Here is a 26,256-nt window from a genome sequence, read left to right as displayed (position 1 = left end):
AACATTTGCTAGCTGTACACATTGCATCAGCTCTTGGAAAATCAGAGGAGGTTTCAGAAAGTGATGCTTATGTTAAAAAGCTTCTGATGTTTGAAACGGCTCATAAGCATGTTTAATGTTTAGCACTTTTAATATTAATGCTTTTTATTTTGATACCAATTTCGTATATCATCCTGGACGAAATTTCAATTTAGTTTATGGCAATTTTCCGTTTGAAAACAAAATTTGATATTTAAATTTAAACTTGCTATTGACTTATTACTGTTATAACTAATAAACAAGTTTTAAAACTAAAATATTATATAATTATAAGGTGAAAACATTTATATTCTGCACATGAAGGTTTTAAATCATAATCTATCGGAATCTTTAGCAGCTAAGTAATATCATATCTATTTAGTTAGAGCCAACTCCTAAATAAAAACTTTGTATGGATTCGAAACAAACTTGCATAACTTCCCAACCTGTAGTTAAGTTCTTACAGGAAACACTTCTGATACCTATTCAATAAATATCTAACCATGTACCATGACAGTATGTAGCAGAAAGGCTATGCCATGGGAATAGACTGGGAGTTTGTTAACAGTCTTACAGACGCCCAACTCCAGGCAGCAGATGAGGATGATCAGTTTCATCAGGAAATATGTGACATTTTGTTGGGTGATGTCAATGAGGGAGATCTTGCTGACTCAGCGAAAGTCAAACACCTTCTCCATGTTGCTGGGTATTATAAACTTCAGTTATTGTTTTTATTTTTACTTGATCATGTTTTTTTTCTTTCTTGGAAAGTTTTTCTCTCGTCAGGGTAAGTTGCTTGCTAAAACTTGTTCATGTAATATTTAGAAATCAATATTTTGAACCTTTAGGGTGGTGATTCAGCAGAAATCGAATGATTTAATAGAAGTAGAGAGTTACGGTACAGAACTAGTAAATAATGCTGAAGCCAAGATTGTGAAGCTCGAGAGTGAGCTCAAGGCTAAAGAAGCAATGATCAGTGATTTACAGAATGGAGGAACAGGTAACTAAATCTTTCATCTACTCTTTAAATTATCTGACCAACATGATTTGTGTTATTAGTGAATGTTATGGTATTGCTTACTGATCCAACAGTGGTGAGTTAGATAAGTTATACAATCTGTTTATTTTTACTTGGCAGTGGATCGTGATTTGTAATCTTCCCAAATCAAAAGCCTGACCATTGTACATTGAATAAGTCTTAGGCGCACATTTTATTAGTTCCATGATATCCTGATCGTAACCAACATTTATTAATTAAATTGTTAGTTTTCTATCCATTTGTGTTCCGTTCAATTCAGAACAATAACTATTTTAATATTATTTCTAGGTCGAGATGCCCGCTATCTGCGAGACGAGCTCAGGACAATGGAGGCTGAAAATGAAAGACTTAAAAAAGAAGTTAAGGATTTGGGCAAAGAATTTGGATCGTCACGGTATGAATTGGCATTGCCATAATCTTCTTCATTCTATCTTCATGAAAAATGAAAGTCGTAAATGAACTACCCTCCCACTTCTTAATTAATTAAGATCATATCATTCAGGGAAAATGTTGAGAAGATCACAAACGATTACATGGAATGTAAAGCGGTGAACCGTCGTCTTGAGAGCGATAATGATCAACTAAAGAAAGACATTCTTGATCTCAGAAACCAGGTTTTTAACGATTTCGCACCTGTGTTTCTTTAAACTTTTCTGCTGATTTATATATTATATATTCTTGTTAGCCAGTCTGAATATCACTTGATTTCAATGACAAATTATCTCAGATGGAAGCTCAAAGAGAAGCTCTGATGATAAAACGTGATGGTGACGAGGGAAGGATGATGAAGCGGCTCCAGAGTCAAGAACAGACTCGGTTCATGAGCGAGATCCACGAACTTACTGAGGCTAATGAATTCATGAAAGGTTAGATCGTAGATTGTATTCTATTGTTCTTGTTAGTCGAGTAAAAGAATGGTTAAAATCCTTTTCAAGTATACTAAAAGCTGAAAATTGAGCTCGATCAATAAAATCTAATTGTTTTATCGTTTCAGATGAAGTGGAGGAGGTGACCCAGAAGTTGAGCACAGCAACTGCCGAGTTAGTGAAGCTCACCGACGAGTATGCTTCAATGAAGACAGTGATAAACGAAACAGACAAAGCAAACGCAAGGCTCGAAGAAGAGAATAATGGTCTTAAACTCCAGGTACAGGATCTACAAGAACTGCTGATGGAACAGGGGTCTCTTGATAACAATGTCATGACTCATGTCAACTCTGAAGTGGACAAATGGAAAAAATTGTTGTCTGAAACGGAAGAAAAGCTTGTGGACGAGCGGAAGAGAAACCACATTATGGCCCAGCAGCTGGATGCAACCAAGCTGGATGGTGATAAGAAAGTTATGGCCGAGCTTGCTCAAGCTGTCGCTGATAAAGACAAACAGATCGAGGTAAGATTAGGATTAACAACATTCTGAGTTCTGATTGATTATTAATGGCATCATTTCGCAAGCCAGGCTATTATTCTCATTTTGTGTCAGTAAAAATATGATGCTGATCTTTGTTTCGTCAGAGTTCATCAGTAGAATTTGATCAGATCATTACTGTAGATCATGTTTTCAATGTTATTATATCTCACACTGAATCTCATCTTATCCTCTCGACATTTTTACCTAAAATATGTTGTTAAGGAGTTAAAGAAAGAGCTGGATGAAGGATACAAACAAATGCAGCTGATGGGGGAGTTTGCAGAAGAGCTGCAAGCTACCGAGGTGGTCCAGGAGACAAATCACCTAGAGAAACTGCTCCACGATTACAAGAATTCAGCAAAAGCAGAGCGAGAGCGGCTGAGGAAGCTTGAAGCAGACTCAGCTGAGAGAGATAAGCAGCTAGCAGAGGCTCTAACCAGGATAGGACAGTACGAGAACGGAACTTACGGACTGAGGGAGGCAGTGCAGGTTTGTTTATTATTGCTTGTGTTATTCGATATGAAACAGCCTATCATGATACAGAATACTTGTGCATTATCAACACTAGGATGTACAGTTTACAGTTTTCAGAGTAAATTGATCAGAATTGTAATTTCGAAACAATAAATTAGTACATAATGATATGTTCATATTTCGAACAAGTACAAGTAAGTAGTGACAATGGTGGTAATTTCAGGAAATCAAGGATCTAAAAAAACAGATGGGAATACGAGACGGAGAAATAACTGAAACAACAAAACAAATGAACAAGCTGGAAATGAACCTTTGTCAAGCTCTGGATGAAAACGAAGAAATGAGACGCAGGCTCGGTCTGGATCCCAGTGAAAATATCGATTTGTCAGGTTTGTTTCAAAACACATTTCATCACTGTTAAAATTTGCCATCACTCAAATTATTGAAATTACCAGAAGCTTATGAGTTATGGTAATAAAAACATTTTTCTGTTCTCAGAGCTGAAGTTTACGAAGGCTGCAGAGCAGGAACAGTTGCGTGCTATCAACAGACTGCTGTCAGCTGAAGTGGAACGTTTGGAGCGAGAACGAATTGAGATGAAGAAGGTCTTCCGAAAACAAGCTATGCATCGTGGTGTTAGGTAATGATAAGCAGGGAGGTTTCTGATAGTTATCATTATACACAAAATCTCTATGCTCTAAAATTAGAATCTAGTGTTTGACACAACTCAAGATAATTGTATCACAGAGCTGTCGAGTTGGGTTTGAAGACAGAAGATTTGGAAGCAATAGAGGAAGCGGCCGCTGAAGCAGGACTTTCTGCTAACGAATCTTCAATGATTCAGGCAAGGAAACTTACCAATACCGTACAATCCATGAATTTCCATATATTGCAAGATTTCAAGCAAAAAGATATGATCAATCTTACTGTCGTATTTTTAGGAACAAATGATCGCCAAGTTCCAAGAACTAAAGAGTGAAGAAAGAAACACGGCTGTCGAACTCAAGATAGAAGTCAAAGAACTGAAGATGCAGAATAGCAATCTTAATAAAACCGTCGATAATCTGACCCAGAAAAACGCTGAGATAACTGCAAAACATACCAAAGTGGAGAAGGAGAGGGAAAGGTTTGAAGCAGCACTAAAAGAAGCACTCAGAGGGAAAGGCGGTGGAAAGTTGGAGGATCAGCCGGAAATATACAGATTGTTGACACTGCTGGAGGACAGACTTAATCAATCTTATCCTGATCTTACTCAGCATCTGAAGGCTCAGGTGGGGTACAGTTGTGCTGGATCCACCAGATTTCACTTCCTTTTCAGTTATAATCCAACATTTGTATAAGACTAATATCTCTATCAATTGATCAATGATTGTAAAGGCTTTTAAACAGCAAAATATTTAGGTGGCACAATTGAATGGAAGAAATTTGGAACTACGTACGGAACTAGCTCGAACTAAGGAAGAAATGCGGCGATGTGAACGCGAGCGAGCCGGTGCCGTGGCAGATCTCGCCAGATTCGCTCCAAGCAGTGCTCAAGTTTTCCCAGGTCCAGTAATCCAAAGCTCGCAGCCCCTGGCGCATCAGCTGATAATAGCGCTTCAAGAAGTGGAGGAAAAAGAAGAATTGTGTAAGGAGATGGAGAGACAGCTACTTCATACTCAGGTATTAATACGGGTTAATACGTTCTTTGTGAACAGCAGAACTGAAGTTGTATCATAACACATCTTATTCTCTCTCTCTCTGTTTTGGTCAACGGTTTCTTGACCTCAGGTATTAACACATCTTATTCATAAGTTGCTGCTGTCTATGAGAGTTCAAACTATAATAAGAATGTTCTGATTCCTAAAATTCATTTCTCCCAGGACCAACTGTCTCGACTCACAGCACAACAGGGAATGTTGTACGAGGATCACTACAAGCTCAAAACAGATCTGAAAAGCAATGCCACAGCTGAACAAAACATCAATTCTGGGTCTGATCTCCAGGTTTGATACATGCCTTGTCAATCTAGACGGTGCAATTTTGTCTCGATTGACAATTGGTTCGTTGTCTTATCGTCGTCATAAACTTTAAACACCCCAGATAATTTGATGTTATTATATTTCAGGCTTACAAAGAAGAATTGGAAAGGTTGCAAAAAGTTCTGCAACAAAGTGGGAATGAGCAGAAAAAGTCTACTTCTGAGGCATCTCGCAAAATGGTTCTCCTGAAAGTTCACGAGCGCACGATGCGCCGGGAACTGAAATCTCTCTACGAACGTGAAGAAGCAAATGAGCGAGAAATAAAACGATTAAAGATCCTGGATGATTATAGAGTGAAGGAGACAAGACAGAGATTAGCTTGGTTAGAACAGTTCAAGGATTCAGCGTCCTATCACATCCAGCAACTCCGAGATCAGCTCATCAACTGTGTACCCCAGGTCATTACTACATTGTACTACTACAATACTACACTACTACACTGTACTACTCTGCAGTATTTTAGTTTCAGTTGGAGGATTGGTTTAACAGTGATAAATTCTGATAAATACTTTCGAAATTCACCGTATTTTGTTGTAAATCAGTTTTGAGACTCTAAAACTCAGATCGTAAAACAAATTCCCACATTCCTTCAGAAAGATGTAGAAAGATTTTCGACTCGTACACCAACATTACAAACAAGTACAGAAAACTTCTTGAGGAGGAATCTCTTGTCCAGCAATCGACACAAAAAGTACACGAGCTACGGGAAGAACTGACGAAGACACAGACTGAATTGGAGGATGCTCGGAAGAAACTTGCCGTTCAAACCCAACGGTTTGTGAACCAAAGTTTCCTGAAATTAATTAAGATTCTAGGTGCAATAATTATAATTAATTAGGTGCAATAATTATAAGTCACAATTTTAACTCAAAAATCATGCTCATTACTAAATGAGAATGATTTTTGAGTCACTAAAATAACGCTAAATCGCTACTAAATAAATCACTAAAATAACGCTCTCTTTACCACAAATTCCATCACAACTTCTACAACGTATTATATATGGGCTCGCTTAAATTGCCAATACTTTAGGATATTATACCAGGCACAGTGACGTATTTGGTCAAGCCTAATATTGTATTTTCATGGTCACGAACAGTACAAATGATGGTACATGTGCTTTCCCGAGTTGAATCAACTATTACTCGCCGAGTAATTACTCGGCGAATGTTTTATTAACATATCTCTGATCATTGCTGATCATTACATTGCTATCACCCGCATTCTGTCACGTTGATAAGATTAAGTTCTGAAAGCATTTCATCCAAAATGTCACGTTTTGTCGGGGACTACTACTGGACGCAAGATAATAAATTACATATCTTTTATGACGATTGCGTAACTTGATATACTGATTTAACACCCTTGCTGAAGCCATTTAATGTAAACTATAGATTATAGTACATTATATCTTGATAATAAAACTTAAAAGCATGATGAATGGTGCTTTTCAGTTGTGAGAGGTTTGAGGAAAGATTAGCTGCAGTAAACGAGCCTACTAGAGATGGGGAGACGGCTAACTTTGAGGATAAGATCTACAACCTGGAAATGCAGCTTATAAATGAGAAACAGAAAGCTAACCACGCCATTAACAAACATTCTAAGGTGTGTAGGATCAAAGACCCAAAAAAGCAGCTACTAGAATTTTCTTTGATTAGTACAATTTCTTGGGCCAATTCCCAAGGGCCAAGAAACACACGTTTTTATCGCTATCAAGATTAGGAAACGACCGAACCAAGAATATTCCACCGAACTTGTGGATGAATTAAAATTTTTTTAAAAGGCCGAACCCAAACCGGTCTCAAGCAGCCGAAATCGAACCAAACCGAAATTTCGGTCGCTTGCTAATCAAGGTAAACCTATTTTTACTTATTTTTAAAATAATCAATCACGAATCAGCAATAAAATTGAGGTATTTCAGTTATTATCTGTTACACATGAGTTAGAAGAGAGAAACAGTACAGTCGAGGAGAAGTTCACAGATCTAGTTCAGCGTAACAATTCTCTGCAAGAGCGGGAAAAAAGTCTGTCTCAGGACCTTGAGGCTGTCACTAAATACGGAGGCAAAGATTCTAGGACACAGGTCAGTTATAACTTATATTATTACCTCTTTTACAGTCAAACAGTTTCGACCCAAACATGGAGTTGTAGAGGGAGTTATGTGCCTCGCCGGGCTAAAGTATACCTTACAGTACTTAAATAACCCTCTGAATGTTATGGGTGAAGTGCTCTAAGTATTGTGGTGAGGCTAATAACCAACGTCACCAGATTCTAGAGAAGCAAGTAGTGGCTTTACAAGCGGAGGTAAAACGAGTACAGACGTCTGCTGACATCAGTGCGGATCAAACTCGGACACTTCTCGCAAGAAAAGATCAGAAACAGAAGGAAATTGAACAGTATAAGTTAGCTTTGGGGGAAATGGAGAAGCAAACAAATGATAAACTGACGATAGGTTAGTTAATGCTGGATTATATTTTGCTGCTTTAATCTGTTTTAAACGGTTTCTTGTTAAAATGAATTAATTTGTCTTTAACTCACAAGTTATCTATCGTAATTTTTCAGGATTGTTAACTCAGAGGTTGGTTGAGGTACAGAATCGAGACATTGAGTCCAATAAACTGGCGGAGGAATTCAAACTGAAACTGTCTCAGGTTTATATCTTTTATTTCTTTAATTTGAAGTGTTTCGCAACGATTGAAAAAATAGTATAAAACTACTAATTGATGTAAAAAGAGATGGCACTGTAATAGGCTTCGAAGAAGTTTTAATTATGATTTCTATCACCTACTTCTCCAGAATCAAAGCAAGTTGTTAGTGCTGGAGACAAAGCTGGCAGATCAGCTTAAACTGCAAGATTTACAGCACAAGAAGGTTGTGTCGCACGTGCAACTTCTCTCGCGCACGATCTGCTATCTCCGGGGGCAGTACTCGGGTGCAGTGCCGCTGCAGAGACAACAGAGACTAGGGGAGGCAGTAAGGGCTCTTATTCTCGAGAAACAGGATCTCAGCTCAAAACTTGTGCAGGTTTTTATTGCCACATTTTTGGTAAATTTATATCAGATTCTTAAGTTTCCATAATACATTTTCATCGTTAAATTTTCAACAACTTTACTTATTTACAATGGATGTTCTTAGTACCAAGATAAGAAAATTAAAACGCTTTAATAGTGACAAAGTATTGTAACGAATATAATCACGAAGACAGAAAACAAATCGGTCAGAAAAACCAGCGCAACAACTACAATCCCATAATGACAAGTTGAATAATCAATTATTGATAATCATCATGAAAAACACCTGATACGTATTAGCGTTCTGAATTTAACTGTGTTTTTCAAACAAATGAAGACACATATTTTGTACTTTACAAATAGTTCAGCTCAGCAAAAATAAAAGCAATTACTCTGAATTAACAACGTCTAAGATAAGTGAGTTTGAGTGTAGAGTCTGAGAAGTCCAGCGAAGATGAGATAACAGATTATAGCTCCAATCTGCTGTTTGATTCTCTGAATGCAATGTCTGAGTTGAGACTCCGACTTGAGACGCAGTTCTCGCATCCAGTACGACTTGTGCGACACGCGTGACAGGTACGAGAAAGCCATGCTGCCGTCGCACGATATCGCAATCACAGAGCCGTCCTTAGAGGTTCTGATACGCTGCACCTTGCTAAGGGAGGCGGTGCACTGCTGATCCATCTCTTTCTGTGCTAATCCCCAGAAGGGGTTGCTGTGATAAGGGTTGGTAATGTTGTAAACCAATTTATTGTAAGGTGTTTTAGGAATCTGTCTGGCGAGGAAGACGTCTGGTTGCTGAGTAGGCGGCAGGATGGTAGGTGTTGGGGGTGGTGTGAGGCGGTACGAGTTAAGTCGAGGAGTTTGGTAGCGGCGCTGCTGATCCTGAAACATGGTACAAATCAGACAAACAGAGCACTGTTACAATACTACCACTCAGACAAACAGAGCACTGTTACAATACTACCACTCAGACAAACAGAGCACTGTTACAATACTACCACTCAGACAAACAGAGCACTGTTACAATACTACCACTCAGACAAACAGAGCACTGTTACAATACTACCACTCAGACAAACAGAGCACTGTTACAATACTACCACTCAGACAAACAGAGCACTGTTACAATACTACCACTCAGACAAACAGAGCACTGTTACAATACTACCACTCAGACAAACAGAGCACTGTTACAATACTACCACTCAGACAAACAGAGCACTGTTACAATACTACCACTCAGACAAACAGAGCACTGTTACAATACTACCACTCAGACAAACAGAGCACTGTTACAATACTACCACTCAGACAAACAGAGCACTGTTACAATACTACCACTCAGACAAACAGAGCACTGTTACAATACTACCACTCAGACAAACAGAGCACTGTTACAATACTACCACTCAGACAAACAGAGCACTGTTACAATACTACCACTCAGACAAACAGAGCACTGTTACAATACTACCACTCAGACAAACAGAGCACTGTTACAATACTACCACTCAGACAAACAGAGCACTGTTACAATACTACCACTCAGACAAACAGAGCACTGTCACAATACTACCACTCAGACAAACAGAGCACTGTTACAATACTACCACTCAGACAAATAGAGTACTGTTACAATACTACCACTCAGACAAACAGAGCACTGTTACAAATTTACTACCATTATATATCATAATCAACGATAAACAGGGAACTGATAAAGTGTGTACGAGTATTACATGGACCTGGTATCTGTGTGGCTTTACTCGCTTATAATGTAGCATGCAAAACCCTCCGCACTAAATCCAACGATTTAGAGCCACTGAAGCAACCACTTTAATCTCCCCAAATATAAACGTCAAATATGGTCAAATTAAGAACTCTTTATTCACAGTTTATCGACGCAAATCATGGGTTAACCACAAGTCAAGTCAGTGACTCATTCTCAAGCGAGGAAGCTAATCATTATATTAGAGAACGTGGTAGGGTGAGGACTGACCAGCCAGTAGCAGGCCAGTATCTTGTCACGTGATAAGACTGCAATTAATCAGTTATTTTGTCCTTCTGACCCTCGTCAAGCCAATAATAAACTTTCAATCATTGAAGATTGAGTCATAACGTATGACGATTTTCTGTCCGATATGATTCGCTATTAAATAAACTGATGAAGAAGCGTTTTAATGAAACTACTAACCTTGCTACGAGGTAAAGGTGTCGGGGGTAAACTAGAAAATGACATGAGTTGAAGTTGGCAGAAAGCTGTGTTTAGCCGTTAAGTGACCTGAGGGAGGAGCTACAAATGCTCTCAACGATAGAACTGTTGTTGCTTACTCTCTCTCTCCCTTTTCTTGGATCACTGCACTTTTAGGGGATAATCGGCCGTAGCAATCCAATGTGTTTATAGGTGCACTGGGAAAGCAGTTTCTAAGTTACAAAGTTAACAAAGTAAGTGTATTGATTAAAAAAAACTGGAAGGTACCGAACTATGTTGTTACGCATCTGTCTAGCAGAAGTTTGGAACAATGTGGCTGCACCGCTGAATGTAAAGTAGACTCACAGCAAGATTTTGGGGTCCGAATTTCAGGGTCGGAGTATGAGCTGTACTCTCATTGTCTACAAAAGGGCTGCATACAGGTCGGAAATATATATTTCTATTTGACATGGGGCATCAGCTAAGATATACCAAAATCTTCGCTTGCGCCTCTGGGAGAGAATGTAATTATACCTTTGCCGGTTGATTGTCATTGGAAATCGCAACGCTCCAAGATAATATTATTATCAAGTCCTTAAAACGAAGCTAGATATTCAGCACTAAAATCTGCGAATTCAATTAAAATAACTGAGAAATAAATAAACAGTAACTACATCGTTTACACTGCAATGTCAAAAGACTTTGTTTGTCTTTGAACTACGATTTCCTTCTACAATGTGACTACTACAACTTTACACAAGTATTACTAAAATATAACAATGTTTACTCTAATGGTGTGAAATTATCTTATTTTAAAATGGGGTTGAAAATTTTTTATGCGCCTTAGTTAATTTATTAACAAGAGGTAAAATAGGAGGGACTCCTACTAATTAAGTTAAATTAATTATCAATCTTAAAACTTAGAATTCTTAGGCCGAGAAAGAGAAAGGAGAGCGAGAAGTTGAGCTGGAACATCTGAAGTCATCTGGAAGTAAATCTCTTACAAGTGTGAGCAAAGTTAGGCTCTCCGAGATGAGATTGAAACGTGAAGTTACTCAGCTAAAACAGCAGCTTACGTTAGTGATTCTGATCATTTATCTTAGTTATAATTGCGTTTCTGATTATACTAAGTTAAATTGGAAAAGGTCCATACTGTTTTCTAATGTTATCTAGAATCTTAGTGAGCATCATAAAACCAATTTTTAAACTACAAAGTTTATCATTCCAGATATCTAGAGAAACTAGTTAAAGATTACGAACAAACGATTCGGGAGTTAGAGGACGAAAATGCTGGAGTTTACGAACTATTGACAGAGCAGCGTGCTCTGGACACCAGCATTTCCACCGTTCAGCAAACGACTGTTACTGTTTCTAGCACTGCTAAACAGGAGAAACAGCGAGATAACTATGTTTTGTGTTCTAGGTGTAAGGATAAATTGGGGGCTAAAGAAGAGACCAAGCCGTCAAAATTAGGTTAGATTTATTTTATGTTTTAATCTGAATCTTGATCATTAGTTTTTCAATTTAGTTGGCATTTAAATTGTTATACATAATAGGTTAAATTTAATTTATTTTTCAGTTAGCCTCGAAATTGAATATTTGAACAAGCAATTGGCTAAGAAAGAAGAGAAGATAAAATCGCAGAAAGAGGAAGTAGATCTTCTGAAGGGCTCTTTAAGTAATTCTCACAGCAAGATATCGAAGTTAAACAAAGATATTGATAAGATTGAGGAACAGCTTGCTATGAAAAACGGCTCAAATCCAGAGGATTATTCAGCTTTCAAGGTTAGAGAAATTTTCTTGCTATAAGGATGGCTTTTATGTTTTTCGAATTTCCTACATTTAGAACGATTCGGCACTCGATGACTCGAAAGTCTAAAAATTCTTAGTTTCCGTAATTTTGCCAACAATTTCAGAAGTCCCAGGCGTCAGCTCAACAAGCTATTAGTGTTTTAAACGACAGAATCGAGCAAAAAGATGTCGCTATAAAGAAGTACCAAGAAATGCTGAGAGATTTGCGATCCGAAACGAAGTTAGCTCGTGAAAAGCATGAGCGTGAATTGAATAAACTTTCAAAGGAACACAGTTTTAAAGTAAGTCTCTTTCGTAATTATTGTTGTACAAATCTAGGAGCTGAATAGTTTACCCAAAAGTGTTTACTATGTTCAGAAGCTGAGATAAATATGTGTTATACTATACATGAATATAACACGGATGGGCGTAATATAATCAAAAGGATAATTTTCCCAGTCTTAATTTTTGGGCTCGGAATTTGTGTTGGTTCAAAAGACCTTGAAGATTTGGGGAGGCCCTCTACAACGAAATGCAGATCAATGTGCAATGTGCATTGTGCATAAATGACCCGATTAGAAACCAAACAGTTGTATGTATTCCCCCATCGTTTGTCTGAATCTAAGAGTGTGAACCCCCCCCCCCCCGGCCCCCCCCTTTTACTACCCTCTGAATAAACAGGGGAAAAGCTAGGAAAACGATGAAAACCAAGATGAAAAACATATTGTCAAAAATTCTTAAGCATACAAGTTTTTCCAGGAAAACGAAATACGTACTAATACGTGTCACAAAAATTAAACAACTCCGGCTAATCTTGAACCCGTGGAAATCTCAGAAATCGTTGTTTTATGAATCGAATCCAGTGTTTAAGAAGATGAATATTAATAGAACCGCTTGATCTTATAACAAACCCGTGTCTACTCGAATTAGTAACAAGATTAAGTTGAGTAAATAAATGAATAAATAAAATACAGCATAATTATTTTATGAATTCCTTGCCCCATATATTTGATATATTTATGAAAGACGATAGATATTATGAGAGAACTTCCAGTATGCTGTACAATTTACATGATCAAACAATTCAAACTCACGAAATGAGATGTTCACCTGCATTTCATAGAAGAGGGCTGAACATTTTTTGGGGCCTCTCCAAGGTCTTACTATAGAACCAAACAAATTCCGAGCATAAAAATTCAGACTTGGAAAATCAACCTTTTGGCCAAGCCCATTTGTGTACATTTCTATATAGTAATCTCAGCTTCGGGCATGGTAGAGACATTTGGGTCGGCTCAAAATAACCGGCTCAAAATATGACCAAAATTATACACGACTTATGAAGCAACATGTGCCCTAAAATATGCAGTATTTTTACTTATCCTGCATGTGATGTGCATAAATGACCAGACTACAAGTCATTTTCAAACTATTTGTGTTATGCAGATAGCATTTTGACAAGATTCTGGCAAGCGTGTTTTTATTGTTCGAATTCACAACGAACGCGTGCGCTGACAAAGATTGTCATGTAACGCGCGGGCGCCTATCCCCTTACATGTTATGTAAAAACTTCACTGAAAATGATGTGTGTAAAATTTGAACATCTTCAATATTGGTTTGATAATTTTGCTATAAAATAAAGTAAAGGAGGTTCTTTTTCTTATTATTTTGATTAAAGTAAGTTAATATCCAGGAACAAGAATGGTTATCCAAGTATCAGCATCTGTCAACAGAACTACAATCACTACAAGATGTTGGGGCGATGCCAACACCACACAGGCGCGCAGAACTTGAGGAACTTATCTTGGAACAAGACAAGGCCAATGCTATGTTGAGGGATAGTATCTTCAAGCTCAGACAAGAGATAAGGTTTGTGAAACCACATCCAGAGATACCAACCAGTTTCATATATTGATATTTCCCACTAACTGGTTACATCCTTTATTCATTGTACCGCTCATTCCCTTCCTCAATATGAATAAGTCTCCTTGAATCTCCACACTCAATCTATCTTCTTCTGGCCATTTTTTTCTCAAATCTATCATATTTAATCTTACCACCTTTTTTCTCGTAGAATTTTCCTAGCTGGGTGAGAACTTGAAGGATACTGTAAACTTAACCGTAATCCTAATCATTCCCTAGCCCCATTCCAAACCCTATTAGTTATTCGGTCCACCTACTCAGTCTCTGTCATCCTAAGGCACCATTACTGTTAAGACTAACGTAATTCCGTATTAGTCCCGGTCAAAATCAGCCTATATTTGGAATCCCGGTGTCGGACTGGAGATTGTAGTTCAAGATTTCAAGATAGTTCATTGTTCTCAAATTGTATTTAAGAATTATATTTATATCGTCTGTATCCGAATTCCGACTGTAGCCTCATCTTATTATCCCCACAACGTTTTTGGCTGTTGCACGATCACTCGTAACAGGGGAATCCAAGGATTGCGGTTCCTGGGGTTCCAGCTTGTGCTTCAAGTATTTGGTCATATGACCGAACATTTCAAGAACCCCTCTAATCTTGCTACTAAACAGATTATAGGTCACTGCTTTATTAGTGACGAGTAATCGATGATCAGATCAATGGATTTCAGTTGATCGAATTTGAAATTATGGAATCCTCCGCTCAAGAAATTCAGTGAAGCAGAGTCTCCCAAACAAAACTTGTTACAAATTTAATGGCTTTGTGATCTCCCTTCGTTCGAGAAGCTCAATCGATATACCGTCATACCGTGGACCATGAACATTAACAAACTGTAGATTTACTGGCAACCGCTATTGTTTCCTCTTGCCCTTGCTGAATTACTTCAGATCGGAGAAGACTTAAAGAATTTAGGGACAGCATTCTTACTCAAAAATAGGTGCTGAAAACGTACTTCACGTCAACTAATGGACAAACAATGATATGAAAAATTCCTGAAATACCAACAATTGTCAACTTTAAGAACAATAGACTATAGACTGTACCGCGAAGCCCGGTACAGAGATGTTTTACTGTACATGAGAATGTTCAATTAAAAGGCGCAATAGCGCAATATACAGGGGGGGGGGGGGGGGGGGGGGGCAAAAGTCAGTACCCATATGTTGGGTCTTATACCACAGCCATGTTTTATATTTGAGAGTTTTTGCTTTGCAGATGGCATGCTGTACGATACTGTTCGAGGATTCCGTCGCCAAAATTAAAAAATTCGGTTTTAAGGGGGCCACACCCAATCAACATTGTATTGCTTATACTCGTGTTTGCGAACATGCTACAAAATTCATTGTAACATATTGCAATAAGTAATTAAATCCGGAATTTGATCTGAAAATTCCCAGGCCTCCATGTTCTTTATTTCGGGTAATAATCTCACGTTTTACTTTATCGCGTCTGCAGCCCCAAAGAAAATGGAAAATAATCGTGTCAAAAATTCTGATAAAGGAAGCATCCGGTCGAGGGAGAGGATAAACAAGATATGTTAGGGAAAAGAGAAGAGTTTTAATGACTGTGCATTTACCCATGCGCGTCAAATCCCTCTTGTTCCATCGGTTTATCCAAGACCGAACCTTAATCAATTTGTCATTATAATTACTGTTGACAATATCCATCAGTGAGCCATCGTTCTTATAAATTATACCGAGAGCGGTAAAGTTAAGACAGGTTGAGTGTTGGTAAGATACCCGCTACGAGGCGAAGGACTTGCCATACCCAACTCCACGATATCTGTTCTTTCTAATCAACAAAAGTACTATAATATAAAGCTATGATATACAGACTACAGAGTTGACTTGTGAATTCTACCCTGTATCTGGCCCATTTCTAGGTCAGTTAAATTCTACTGATGGATCACATCACTAATTATACGTCACTAATTGGTGACATGATCTGATCTCCGTGGGACCCCTAATATGAGGGGGCCTGGCCGTCGTGCAGCCGAAAAGATGGCGCCAAACGGATTCAAAATGACGAAGTTATCAAGCAATTTGTTTATCTCGTTAGAAAAATTGATTGGGTAATCATGTGATTTCATGCTACGACACCGTAATTGGGGGCTCTCTGCACGATTCCCATAGTGCCAGCCCAATCACCTTATCACACGTTATGAATAACCTCGTTATGCTTCATATCTCGGTCATCTGAGAAGCTAGAACTCTCATTTTTTTCAGGTCAAACGTAATTTAAATGGCCAAACACAATTCAATAAAATTTGGCTCGATCTGACTATCCAAACTATCAAATAATTGCGAGAATGAACCTTCATTTGAAAAAAATGAACACAAATATTTTTCGATTTGACCAATTCCTCGAACCAGTGGTAGTAGTAAGTCATACCAGAAATAATTATTTCAATTGGGCACTCAGTGACTGAGCTATAAAGGCCAACGTATGGGAATTGACTTTGGCCCCCCCCTGTTATATTCTATGGCAAATTAAATCTTTTGAATTATAAATCGCTCCACGGATCATGAGCATAATAGTTCAGTCCCGGTCCCGGCCAAAAAGAGGTCCCAGTCGATCCTTTGACGAGAACATATTTAACCCGAAATTATTGCGAAAATTCAACGTGTTTGAAGATTAAACTTAGATCTAGATATATAAAATCAAACTATTCACCATCTCTCTCCCGACGTCTTTCCTTTTGAGGTACTTTCACTATAATTTGTGATTGGTTTAGAGCGATTTTGTTTTCCTCGCAGGTGAAGCCATTATAAAAACTGCACTTCACAGTTCACACCCCTCCCTCTCTTTCCCCAATTCCATCACAATCTTATGTGCGCATTCTCATATCTCGTTCCATTTCATACTGTATATGTGTATTGAGTTTAATATTAACTATAATTTTAGTATTTATATGTTAATGTAAATAAACATCTCAAAAACCACATAGTAGTAACAGACAGGCCCTAATACCGGCTTGGTAACCCTAATACTAATTAAATTCTGATTACTAAAGATGCTACTTCTCTTACTTGTTTATCTTAACAGTTAACTCACATAATTTAACTTCAGTGACCTAAAAACAGAAAGATTAGCCGTACAGCAGACGTATGAAAAGGAGAAGGAGAAAATTAAAGCTGAAGCCGACAGAAAGTTCAAAAAGCAAAACAACGAGATTGCCGAATTAAACAAGCAAAATGCTACTCTTCTCGGTGACAACAAAGATCTTGCAGATGCAAATAAAAACCTGAGAAAGGCAAAGTCTCCAAGAGGTAAATCAGAAACATCTAAACTCGCAGAAAAAGACGCAGAAATTGCCAAGTTGAAAGAAGCGTTGGTCCTATTGCGACAGGAGATGACCAGTTTGATTGAGGAGAGAATGAGGGAAAATGTGGTCCCTGCCGGGGCAAATGAAGGAGACGCAGTGAAGAAAGAACGGGATGTTGAAAATTTGAGATCAAAGGTTGCTAAACTTCAGAAGGATCGGGATGAAATCTTGAAAGAGGTACGTTGAGTTGAATTCTAAAATTCCTGTGACTCTTGAGTGTTCTTATTATTATGATCAATTTGTTAACAGTTTATTGTTTATTGAAAATATTAATTTCCAGAAGACGATGCTTGCAACGCAGCTTGCTACAAAACAGAACCCGAAGCAAACAGCGGAGATAGAGACTTTAAAGAAGCAGCTGACAATACAGCGAGAGAAGTTTAACAAAATGAAATCAAGTCAAGACACCAGGCCACCAGCGTTATTACAACCCAAAGATACACAGACTAGAATAAAGGAATTGGAGAGAGAACTGGAAGCGGCTAAGAAAGACTCTTCCAAACCTCCGAGTGCGGTGATCGATGCTTGGCTTGACAACAAGAAATGGAATAAAAAGGTTAGATGATATTAACAGTGACTTTGATAGTTTAAGGTGCAAAATGTGGCCTTAAAATGACGGACTAGAAATCTTGTTCACCTCTTCCCTTACAAAACCTGTTTTTTTCGGATCATGTAAATTGTAAATGATCTCGTGTGATTTCAGATCGAGAATCAGAAGAAAACGCTGGAAAAGAAAGACAAAGAAATAGAAACATTGTCAAAGCAAAACACTGGAATGAGAGAGACGATAGAAAGACTAGACAGGGAAAAGTTGCTTCTTAATAACAAACTAAAGAATTCTCTTAAGTTATACTCAAAAGCTAACAATAAGGATCCCAAAGGATATACAGACACGCAAATTTATACTCAGGTTTGAACATGGGACAAAAATGGGAGAATATGATTTTTCCATTTTGTAACGTTTTCTCTAGGATGCTTTCTCCGGTCGTAATCAAACTTCAAGCACCTTAATTGTGCCTATTTCAAAACTTGTGCCTATTTCAAACCTTAATTGTCCCTATTTCAAAACTTTATGTACATAATATAATGATTGAAGTTCTGTGGTGATATTAACCTTCTCACGTTAGGAACTGAAAAGAAGAATTTTTGATTTGGAAGAGGAAAACGCGACAATTAAACACGACATGACACGTGACATGAAAAACCCGATGGAGGAGCGAGATAGCACGATAGTAGTGTTGAGACACACTATATCAGGTCTGGAAAGACAAATTCAGGAGTCTGTCGGAGACAGTGATTCTAAACTAATCCCACTTCAAGAGGTGAGTCTGCTTCTTTTGAATAAATCAGAACATATACATTGAGATGTTTATCATATAAAACCTATTTGGGTTGAGTTGCTTTTAATATAAAATTCATACGCAGTACGCTTCCTTGAGAGGAAGCCTTGTTATTTCAAACTTATCATCTGATTATACATATGATTTTGCAGCTAAGGACTGAGCAAGAGAAGAAAATAATAGAACTAGAGCACGATCTCCTGTCAGCTAAGCTGAAGGCTGAGCACGCCCATCTGGAGCTGCCCAGACTTAGAACTCGTGTTAACGAACTCCAGGCTTACACTGACGTTCTGAAACCTGCCTCAACTGGTAATTCATTAACCACCCAATGAGTCAGTTATTTAACTAGATCACTGTTGATGCAAACTTGTCCGTTTAGTCTATTGTTTAGCTTACAGCAGCGATCAAACACTTGGAGATCCGGAGAGGTTTTCGTGAATACACTTAGTTAATAGTTAACTTATTGATATGCTATTTTATATGTGGTCAATGCGCACAACAACAAGTAACTTATAATACCACAATCGTTGTTTCACATTTTTTGGATTTCAGGATCCGATTGAAAGTTTCCCATCGAATTTCCAATATTTTGTCAAGGCAATAGAATTAGTTGATTCGTAGCTTTAATTAAGAAACTCATATTACTTGATGCTATTTGACTGTATTTATAATATGGTCAATATTATATGTTGCTTTGTTCATTAAGGTTGTAACTTTATCAAGTTGTGGGATATTATAATATTAGTCTGGATTTAACCGTCAAACAACTGTTTAATGTTAATATAAAACCGATGTCGGGAGAATATTTGACAGATTAGCCTGTCACCAGAAATAGATCTATTTATCCTGACTTGTCAGACATAAGTATTCGTATGACATTCTGAAACCGAAATTTATGCCCTCTTAAGGCTTAATTGACAGTCCATTTTACAAAATTGAATGAACATAAACTCCATCAATTTACGAAAGTAAATGCTATAAAAAGCCAAACTTTTCCAACTTCCGAGTGGTTTAACTCTAGACTTTCTCAGGCCGAAGTGCACCTGCGCGACCAGTAGCGGGGAAGTCTGTCGTTGAGTTGGAACGTGTAATAAACGCAATGAAGCGAGTTATCGAGAAATTACAGAAAGAGAATGCTCAGATTAAAAGTCAGATGGATTTGTTGCATAAACAGGTTTGTGTGTGCAACATTCCCCAATGATCAAATACCCACCGCTAAATAACTTACAGTAGGGTTACGGTTACGGTTACGGTTACGGTTACGGTTACGGTTACGGTTACGGTTACGGTTACGGTTACGGTTACGGTTACGGTTACGGTTACGGTTACGGTTACGGTTACGGTTACGGTTACGGTTACGGTTACGGTTACGGTTACGGTTACGGTTACGGTTACGGTTACGGTTACGGTTACGGTTACGGTTACGGTTACGGTTACGGTTACGGTTACGGTTACGCCGTAAGGTTACGGTTACGGTTACGCCGTAAGGGATTTGGTCCGCCACCTGAATTTTTTTCCGGTGTAGGGTCCCACTTTGGTCCCTTCATTTGCAACTGAAGACTTAACTAAACCTGTTTCAGAACCAATCTGAACTTCAAGCGAAACCTAACGACGAATTGGAGGAATTAGTTAAAAATCTCAAACAGTCCAAAGAAAAAGTAAAAGCTATACAAGACGAACTAGACTCGTGTACTGACGAGAAGTTGGTTCTTAAAAAAGAAGTTCGTGAATTGAGGGATTCCCTGAGAGATTTGAACAAGCAGATTGAGGGTCAGATTAGAGATGCAGCGTTGGAAAAGAAACACAGTGATGATACGGTTCATCTTGAACATAAGGTTAGACAGTCAGCAAATTTAGCTGTCCCTACTTAAACTTCACCATGAAATAAAAAATCCATCATCATAAATTACAGTTGCGGAATTGCATCATCGTGAATCTTAATCACGATCTTACTAAATTTGAAAGCCTGTAATCTAAATATTAATCACATTATTTCAGCTGTCTGAAGAGCAAGCAGTTGTAACACAACTCCGAGAGAATCTGGCTAAACTGGAGGAGGACAATAGACGGAAGAACACACTCCTTTCTGAGATCAGAAGACGACTGACAGGGGTGGCTGAGAGAGAAGGAGATCTTGAAGAAGTAAGATGCCATTTTTTTGGAGAGTTTTACTCTTAGCTGTAATTTGTTGTTTGAGTTTTTGTTTGGCAAACAACTTGATTTTGCTAGTTGGAATGTCATATAATTCACTTAAATTTTGCAGATCGATATAACCATTAACCATATTTTACTTCAGGAAATAAGGTTGCTGCACGAATGTAAGATGCCTAATGGTGCAAAAGAAATCGCCAAAGAGGCGGTGAGGCTGAAAAGACAGAACGAGAAACTGACGGAGCAGCTGCAAAATCTAACGAAGAGCACAGCCCCTGGGCTGGACCCAGTCTTCTTTGAAAAGTTGGAGGAGATAAAATCGGACAACGAGGTGATGGTTAGAAAAATAGTCCTCTACAAGAAACAGTTGAGCGACTTAAAACTGAGGCACCCCGACGAAGAAATCATCATTGACTTTCAGGGGACTGTGGAGTGATAATTATGTAATATAATTAATGATGTACTATGCATTGGATAAGTAGGTTATTGATTTTTGTAATTGTATTTATTTTTGAGGGTGGTTATTTTGGTAACGAGATATTTGGTATTTGTTCACAGAAGGAGAACTATAAATATTAAATATGTTAGTTGTGACTCCCTTGAACCTGAGCAGTGTTTTAAGAATTTAAGACATATGATGCGACCTTCTTTTTATAATTTTCTTGACATTAACGACATACACCATTTATCAGTATTTTATTTTATCCACGAAGGAAGTTTATTGAGAAGTTTAGGTGATTCATGTGCATGAGTCAGACACTTGCCTTTTTTGTATATTTTGTATCTATCAGGTGTGCTGTAAATATTACATCTAATCATTATTTTCAGATCTTATCAATTATTTCTTTTCGTTGTTATCACAGAATAAATAGTACAAATATAGATCAGATAAAAATATAAAGAATAAGATACAGTATAAATAATTCACTGCAAACCGAGATAAGCTAAAATTGTAAGATTAAAACAATAATTTAGTCAAATGCCAAATCAGGTAACGTTCATTGGGAGAGTCAGCTGATCTCATATGTTTTTAGAGAATGGTATTGGTTTTCTTTCAGAAGTAAGGAGCCTGGTTCACTCTCCGACATCGCTACACTTGAATTTCCCGTTGCTCCGGCATTGACACAACCTATTTGCTGCTACCTAAATGAGAAAATTTTGAAATAGCGACATATGTTTGTAAACTTTACGGTGTAGTAAAAAGTAAAGATGTGCACGCGCTTTATTATTTATGCATCTGAAGATACACCTGTTACTTTTGATTAATAACATCAAAAAAGAAAAAGCACCAAAGAGTAAAACCAAATTCATCACACACCATCCCAAAAAGCAATCCATGCGGCTATAACAAGACAACAACACTTGAAAATGACACACCAAATTACCTAACATCGCTCATGCGAACAGTGGAATTTACCACTGGTCATACACTGGCATATGTGGCACTCAACCTAATGTTAGTGCGTTATAATTGATTAATTGATTAATTTATTCATTGATCAATTAAGATTAAATGGGGTTTCAGAAGGTTTTCAACCATGAATTTCTGGACAATTTTAGTATTTCTTGAAACTTTGAGTCATTGGGTGTTTTGAAGCTTCTCTAGTTACCTGAACGACTGAGTGGACTTTGTATTCTTTGCCTCCATCGAACAGACGACAAGTACCTCTTGTCTCCAAGTTCAGCAGTTCTTCTAGCAGTTCACTGTAAATAATAGTTCATTTTATAACGTCTAGCATGATATTTACTAAAACTTTACTAAAGATTTGTTAATTTCCGGCTTGGTCGGCAATAAAATTACCCTGCGCCGAAATCATGTCATTTTGACAAGTTTGGTCTAGTCATATCACTGATAATGGTATTTAGCCATATGCTCTGACATGGACAGTTGCAACGACAGTTAATGATTATGTTGACAAAACGATCAAGAGCTACTTTATTGCTGGATACATTTTCGAAGGATCTGGATCAGAAGATCTCGGACATATTTATAATAAAGAAATGGACATTCAGATAAACGTTTACCATTGATCGGGTTATAGTTATAGTTATGTAACAAATCTAATATTATCATTTGAGGGGAAACTTTCTGTAGTTTTAACAAAATCAAAACTTAGTGATAAGACTAAGAGGGACGCTGTGATTTGCTATTGATTCCTAAGTGATCTTATGGCCTGAAATTAATGCGATAAGTAAAATTAGATCCTGGACAATGACACCATACATTTACGACTGATTTGCATTATATTATATTATATTATATTATATTTATTTTAGTTATTACAAGTTAACGTTAATTAAATTGATATTGATAGTCTTACAGTCACGATAGTAGATTCTCAGAATTTTTGCACTTTCCCATAAATATAATAAATATTATAGGATATAGTAGAAGAAAGGTATTTTAAACGAAGCGAATCTAGATTGCAGAATATTATTTACTGCCTGTCACCTTGACGATAAAATGGAGTGACCGGACGGGAATCTGTGAATGTTCGTCTTAATAATATTTGTCTAAAGAATAACCGTCTAAAATATCCCTTATATAGGGAATATATTCGACCTATCAATATTGTTGATATTAGAAGATACAACAAATCTCGTAAGTTTATGACATACCTGTCCAATTGATCATCCATTTCAAGTTCCACTTCACGTTTAACACGACCAGCTGGATGTGCCACGCAGTAAGACAGCACCATCAGACTAAGAACTATTTTAAACATTGTTGACGAAATCCTTGGTGTTGAGCAAAACTATGAGGGCGACTCAGATCTCGCCCCTACTAACCCCAAATTTGTGACCCCGGAAAGCAGCACGTGCAAACTTTGGTCCGGAACTGACCTGAGCCACGCTCTCACTCGACAATGGAGCAGAGTTCTCGGCGAACAATCATTACTTCCGCTGGCTGGGGCAGGACTTTTGTTGTATTGGAGTAGCTTTATTGTTAAAATTCAAAATCAATGCAACTTCAGTTCACATCTTTATCATTCCGGATGTTGGCTTCAGAACAAATAGCGAGTTCTAGAAAGTTCAAGCTTTATTTGGATTAATTACACGTTCATTTCATATAACGAGTAACGATTGGGAAATTTAGATGGATAATAGATCGACCAAACAATATTATGTTTATGTGAATTTGATATTTCACGTGCCAAACTCCATACAGTACATAGTGATAAATAAAAATGCACTTTCTCGCCTGACTAGGAAATTAATTGAACTGAGTATGAAACATTTTACCATTTTACTGGTTTCCTAAAGCAAATAAAAATATTTTATTTTAAACCACACTGATCAGTAATAATAAATACCGTTAAAGAGCATAAAACACAAAATTATTAGCAACAGGGTTCAGAAAAAAATCCACGCTGTCCCACTTAAACGAGAGCTGTTATTCAAATTAAAAGCTAAACCATATTAAAAATGTAAGGAGGGAGTTGTGCAATACTCGGTCAGCTTTTGCTTATGCCATCTATGGAGTTGTCAACTACTAATTAAAATGCAATCCAAATATGTTACATTTACTGAAGATTTATATGACTTCTTAAATGGCACAAGCCGACGATGACTGAGTGTTGTTCAACCCCTGAAAATCTACATCACTATTCAGTATTCACTATGGTGTTATGAGACCTTTCTTTTCTAGTTTCAGTTCCTCTTCAACACCGTTCCCTTTTCTACTCTTCATAACATATTTGGTAGTAAAAAACAACTTAATAATTTCACAAACAAACGTATACACCAGCAACACTAAGATGAGTTCCTCCATGGGTAAGGAGGCTATCGAAATCTGTTTAATCAAAGTGAAAATGTACTTTAAAGAGAATTCAACTCCCGCATACCTGCCTCTATCAGCCACAAGAACAGACTCCTGGATTAGTTGGTTGGAGAAGAGGGTATCGATCTGAGAAAACATTGCCAGGAGAACTGAACTACCCATTATGACCCATGTCATTACAGCCGTGTCCTCAGGGATGTAGTCTTCTATCGCTATGAAGATGGAATCATGTGTTATTATAACCAATTCTTCCTCGAAATCCGCTGTGTAACTTTGTCTGAAGACCACGAAGAGAAAGACTGCGGCAAAGACGATTTTTCCAATGGAGCAGACAGTGATAACATATCCACCTTTGAAGAGGCGTCTTATGGCCGGGAAGAAGAGAGCACTGATCACTGCAGCCCCAGCCTGGAGACTAATCAGAACACTGATGGTGTAGGGAGTGACTCCTTTGTTTGCAAGAAACAGTCTCATGAACAGTCCGAACGAAATGAGGCCTACACTCTCCACATCCAGACCCATAGACAACTCCCAGGCGGACTGTTTGAAGAAGTAACCTATGTTGGAGATGGGAGGTAGAGTTTCATACTCTGGTTCTTGATCCAAGTTGCTTCGTATGGACCCAATGATGAAGATGATGCCAGCCAGAGCTACTAGTTGAAGTAAGATGGCTGTGCAACCGAGGGTGAGGACGATTCCTGTAGAAGTTACAGTGTTAACTTATTACAAATATAATTTAATAAGTTAAAGAAATTCAGAACCCGAGTTAGTGTTAGAAAGAGAGGGTTTTTAGTCTATCAGTGGTTATCGCTATTGTTGGAGTAGAATTAAATATAGGGTATATTGTCTTAAAATCAGGCCAACAACAATTTTGGCTCAGTTATGTCTATTTTTTGAAAGGTATTCCTTTGTGGTAAATATAAAAGAATTAGAGTTAACATATTGGCTAGTAGGTTGTTTGTTGACGTATGTCAAAATCGTATGTCACTTACCTAATTGTTCTCCAGATATCCTAACCCTGACAACAAATCCTCACAATAAAATAGAAACGGAGCCTTTTCCTTATATGGAAATGTCGTGCGATTATAAAACAATTTAGGGAACAATTTTTACTTCTGTGGAGTGAATGGGAATATTCGATTCGATACGATTGACAACGATGGAATGTGATTTGAATTTTGAATTAAACAGTTGTTTTTGTATTTCTTAGAATTATTCGCAACATAATTTCTTAGAACTATTATGAACTTTATACATTCATATCGCTGTCATATCTGATATCATGGCGGGTTAAATTATGACCGTTGAAAATATTGACCGTGAAAAATATGGCAGGATGCCTGAAAAACTGCCACATTTAACGGTTATGATTTTGACTGCAACTACCCCTTCCTTGGAAATCTTCGATTACCAGGAGAAAATTGCTGATGTTTTGAATATTTATATTTTTGGCTCCATCAAATGACATTTTAATGCAGCAGTGATTGATTTATGTGGCAAACTAACGTAGAAATGAACGTCAAAGAATGAACAGCATATTAGATCATCAACTAATGTCGTGAATCAAAGTAATTTGCACTTGCAGGAGCAAAATGTTACATTTTATCTAGGACTAGCCTGTATTAGCCAAATAACTACTTGTACATGTACCGACCGTTAAAGATATGACGGGATGGACCAAAAACACAAATTTGTAACCTTCATAATACTAAACAGTAAGGTAATTTCAGTAGACCCTTTTAAGCTTGTCTATGATAATAATAAGCCCTATTACCAGTGATGCTTA

General features: G+C 37.6%; 3 protein-coding genes across 4 annotated transcripts in view; 1 reads left to right on the top strand and 2 right to left on the bottom strand.

Annotated features, from left to right (window-relative positions):
• Positions 1–26,256, bottom strand: part of LOC134815910 (sperm-associated antigen 6-like) — a 99,644-nt gene that overhangs the window by 26,134 nt on the left and 47,254 nt on the right. The window lies entirely within an intron of this gene.
• On the top strand, positions 534–21,525 carry LOC134814899 (centrosomal protein of 290 kDa-like). 2 transcript variants are annotated; one of them, XR_010160200.1, is made up of 32 exons: positions 534–724; positions 867–1,018; positions 1,346–1,451; positions 1,560–1,671; positions 1,785–1,923; positions 2,052–2,446; positions 2,687–2,953; positions 3,162–3,327; positions 3,437–3,578; positions 3,686–3,782; positions 3,880–4,209; positions 4,340–4,600; positions 4,801–4,923; positions 5,046–5,357; positions 5,553–5,733; positions 6,414–6,564; positions 6,881–7,042; positions 7,228–7,411; positions 7,522–7,610; positions 7,756–7,983; positions 11,098–11,240; positions 11,393–11,637; positions 11,744–11,949; positions 12,081–12,257; positions 13,646–13,821; positions 16,943–17,375; positions 17,479–17,754; positions 17,902–18,108; positions 18,326–18,520; positions 18,691–18,847; positions 19,570–19,712; positions 20,119–20,187. XR_010160200.1 is itself a non-coding variant. In XM_063823234.1 (21 exons), the coding sequence occupies exons 3-21, from the start codon at positions 6,508–6,510 to the stop codon at positions 21,123–21,125; spliced, it is 3,768 nt and encodes a 1,255-aa protein (XP_063679304.1). In that variant the 5' UTR covers positions 5,067–5,357; positions 5,553–5,733; positions 6,414–6,507; the 3' UTR covers positions 21,126–21,525. The 2 variants fall into 2 exon arrangements, 1 of the variants encoding a protein (XP_063679304.1); XM_063823234.1 differs by lacking the exons at positions 534–724; positions 867–1,018; positions 1,346–1,451; ... (8 more) ...; positions 4,340–4,600; positions 4,801–4,923 and adding exons at positions 20,537–20,680; positions 20,835–21,525 and having other exon boundaries at positions 5,067–5,357; positions 20,119–20,373.
• Positions 8,305–10,308, bottom strand: LOC134814900 (uncharacterized). The gene is made up of 2 exons (XM_063823235.1): positions 10,168–10,308; positions 8,305–8,855 (listed from the first exon to the last, which is right to left on the bottom strand). The coding sequence occupies exons 1-2, from the start codon at positions 10,210–10,212 to the stop codon at positions 8,379–8,381; spliced, it is 522 nt and encodes a 173-aa protein (XP_063679305.1). The 5' UTR covers positions 10,213–10,308; the 3' UTR covers positions 8,305–8,378.

This window comes from Bolinopsis microptera, chromosome 5, assembly GCF_026151205.1.
Source record: "Bolinopsis microptera isolate Bmic1 chromosome 5, MBARI_Bmic_1.0, whole genome shotgun sequence".
Taxonomy (NCBI): domain Eukaryota; kingdom Metazoa; phylum Ctenophora; class Tentaculata; order Lobata; family Bolinopsidae; genus Bolinopsis; species Bolinopsis microptera.
Note: the sequence above shows the minus strand (reverse complement) of the source record. Positions and strands in the feature narration are given on the sequence as shown.

Bases quoted from the DNA above. Each gene is read 5' to 3' on its own strand.
- LOC134814900 (XM_063823235.1), bottom strand. From the start codon at position 10,212: ATGTCATTTTCTAGTTTACCCCCGACACCTTTACCTCGTAGCAAG. The intron at 8,856-10,167 runs GTTAGTAGTTTC...ACCATGTTTCAG, and splicing joins CACCTTTACCTCGTAGCAAG to GATCAGCAGCGCCGCTACCA.
- LOC134814899 (XM_063823234.1), top strand. From the start codon at position 6,508: ATGCAGCTTATAAATGAGAAACAGAAAGCTAACCACGCCATTAACAAA. The intron at 12,258-13,645 runs GTAAGTCTCTTT...GTTAATATCCAG, and splicing joins CAAAGGAACACAGTTTTAAA to GAACAAGAATGGTTATCCAA. The intron at 20,681-20,834 runs GTAAGATGCCAT...ATTTTACTTCAG, and splicing joins GAGAAGGAGATCTTGAAGAA to GAAATAAGGTTGCTGCACGA.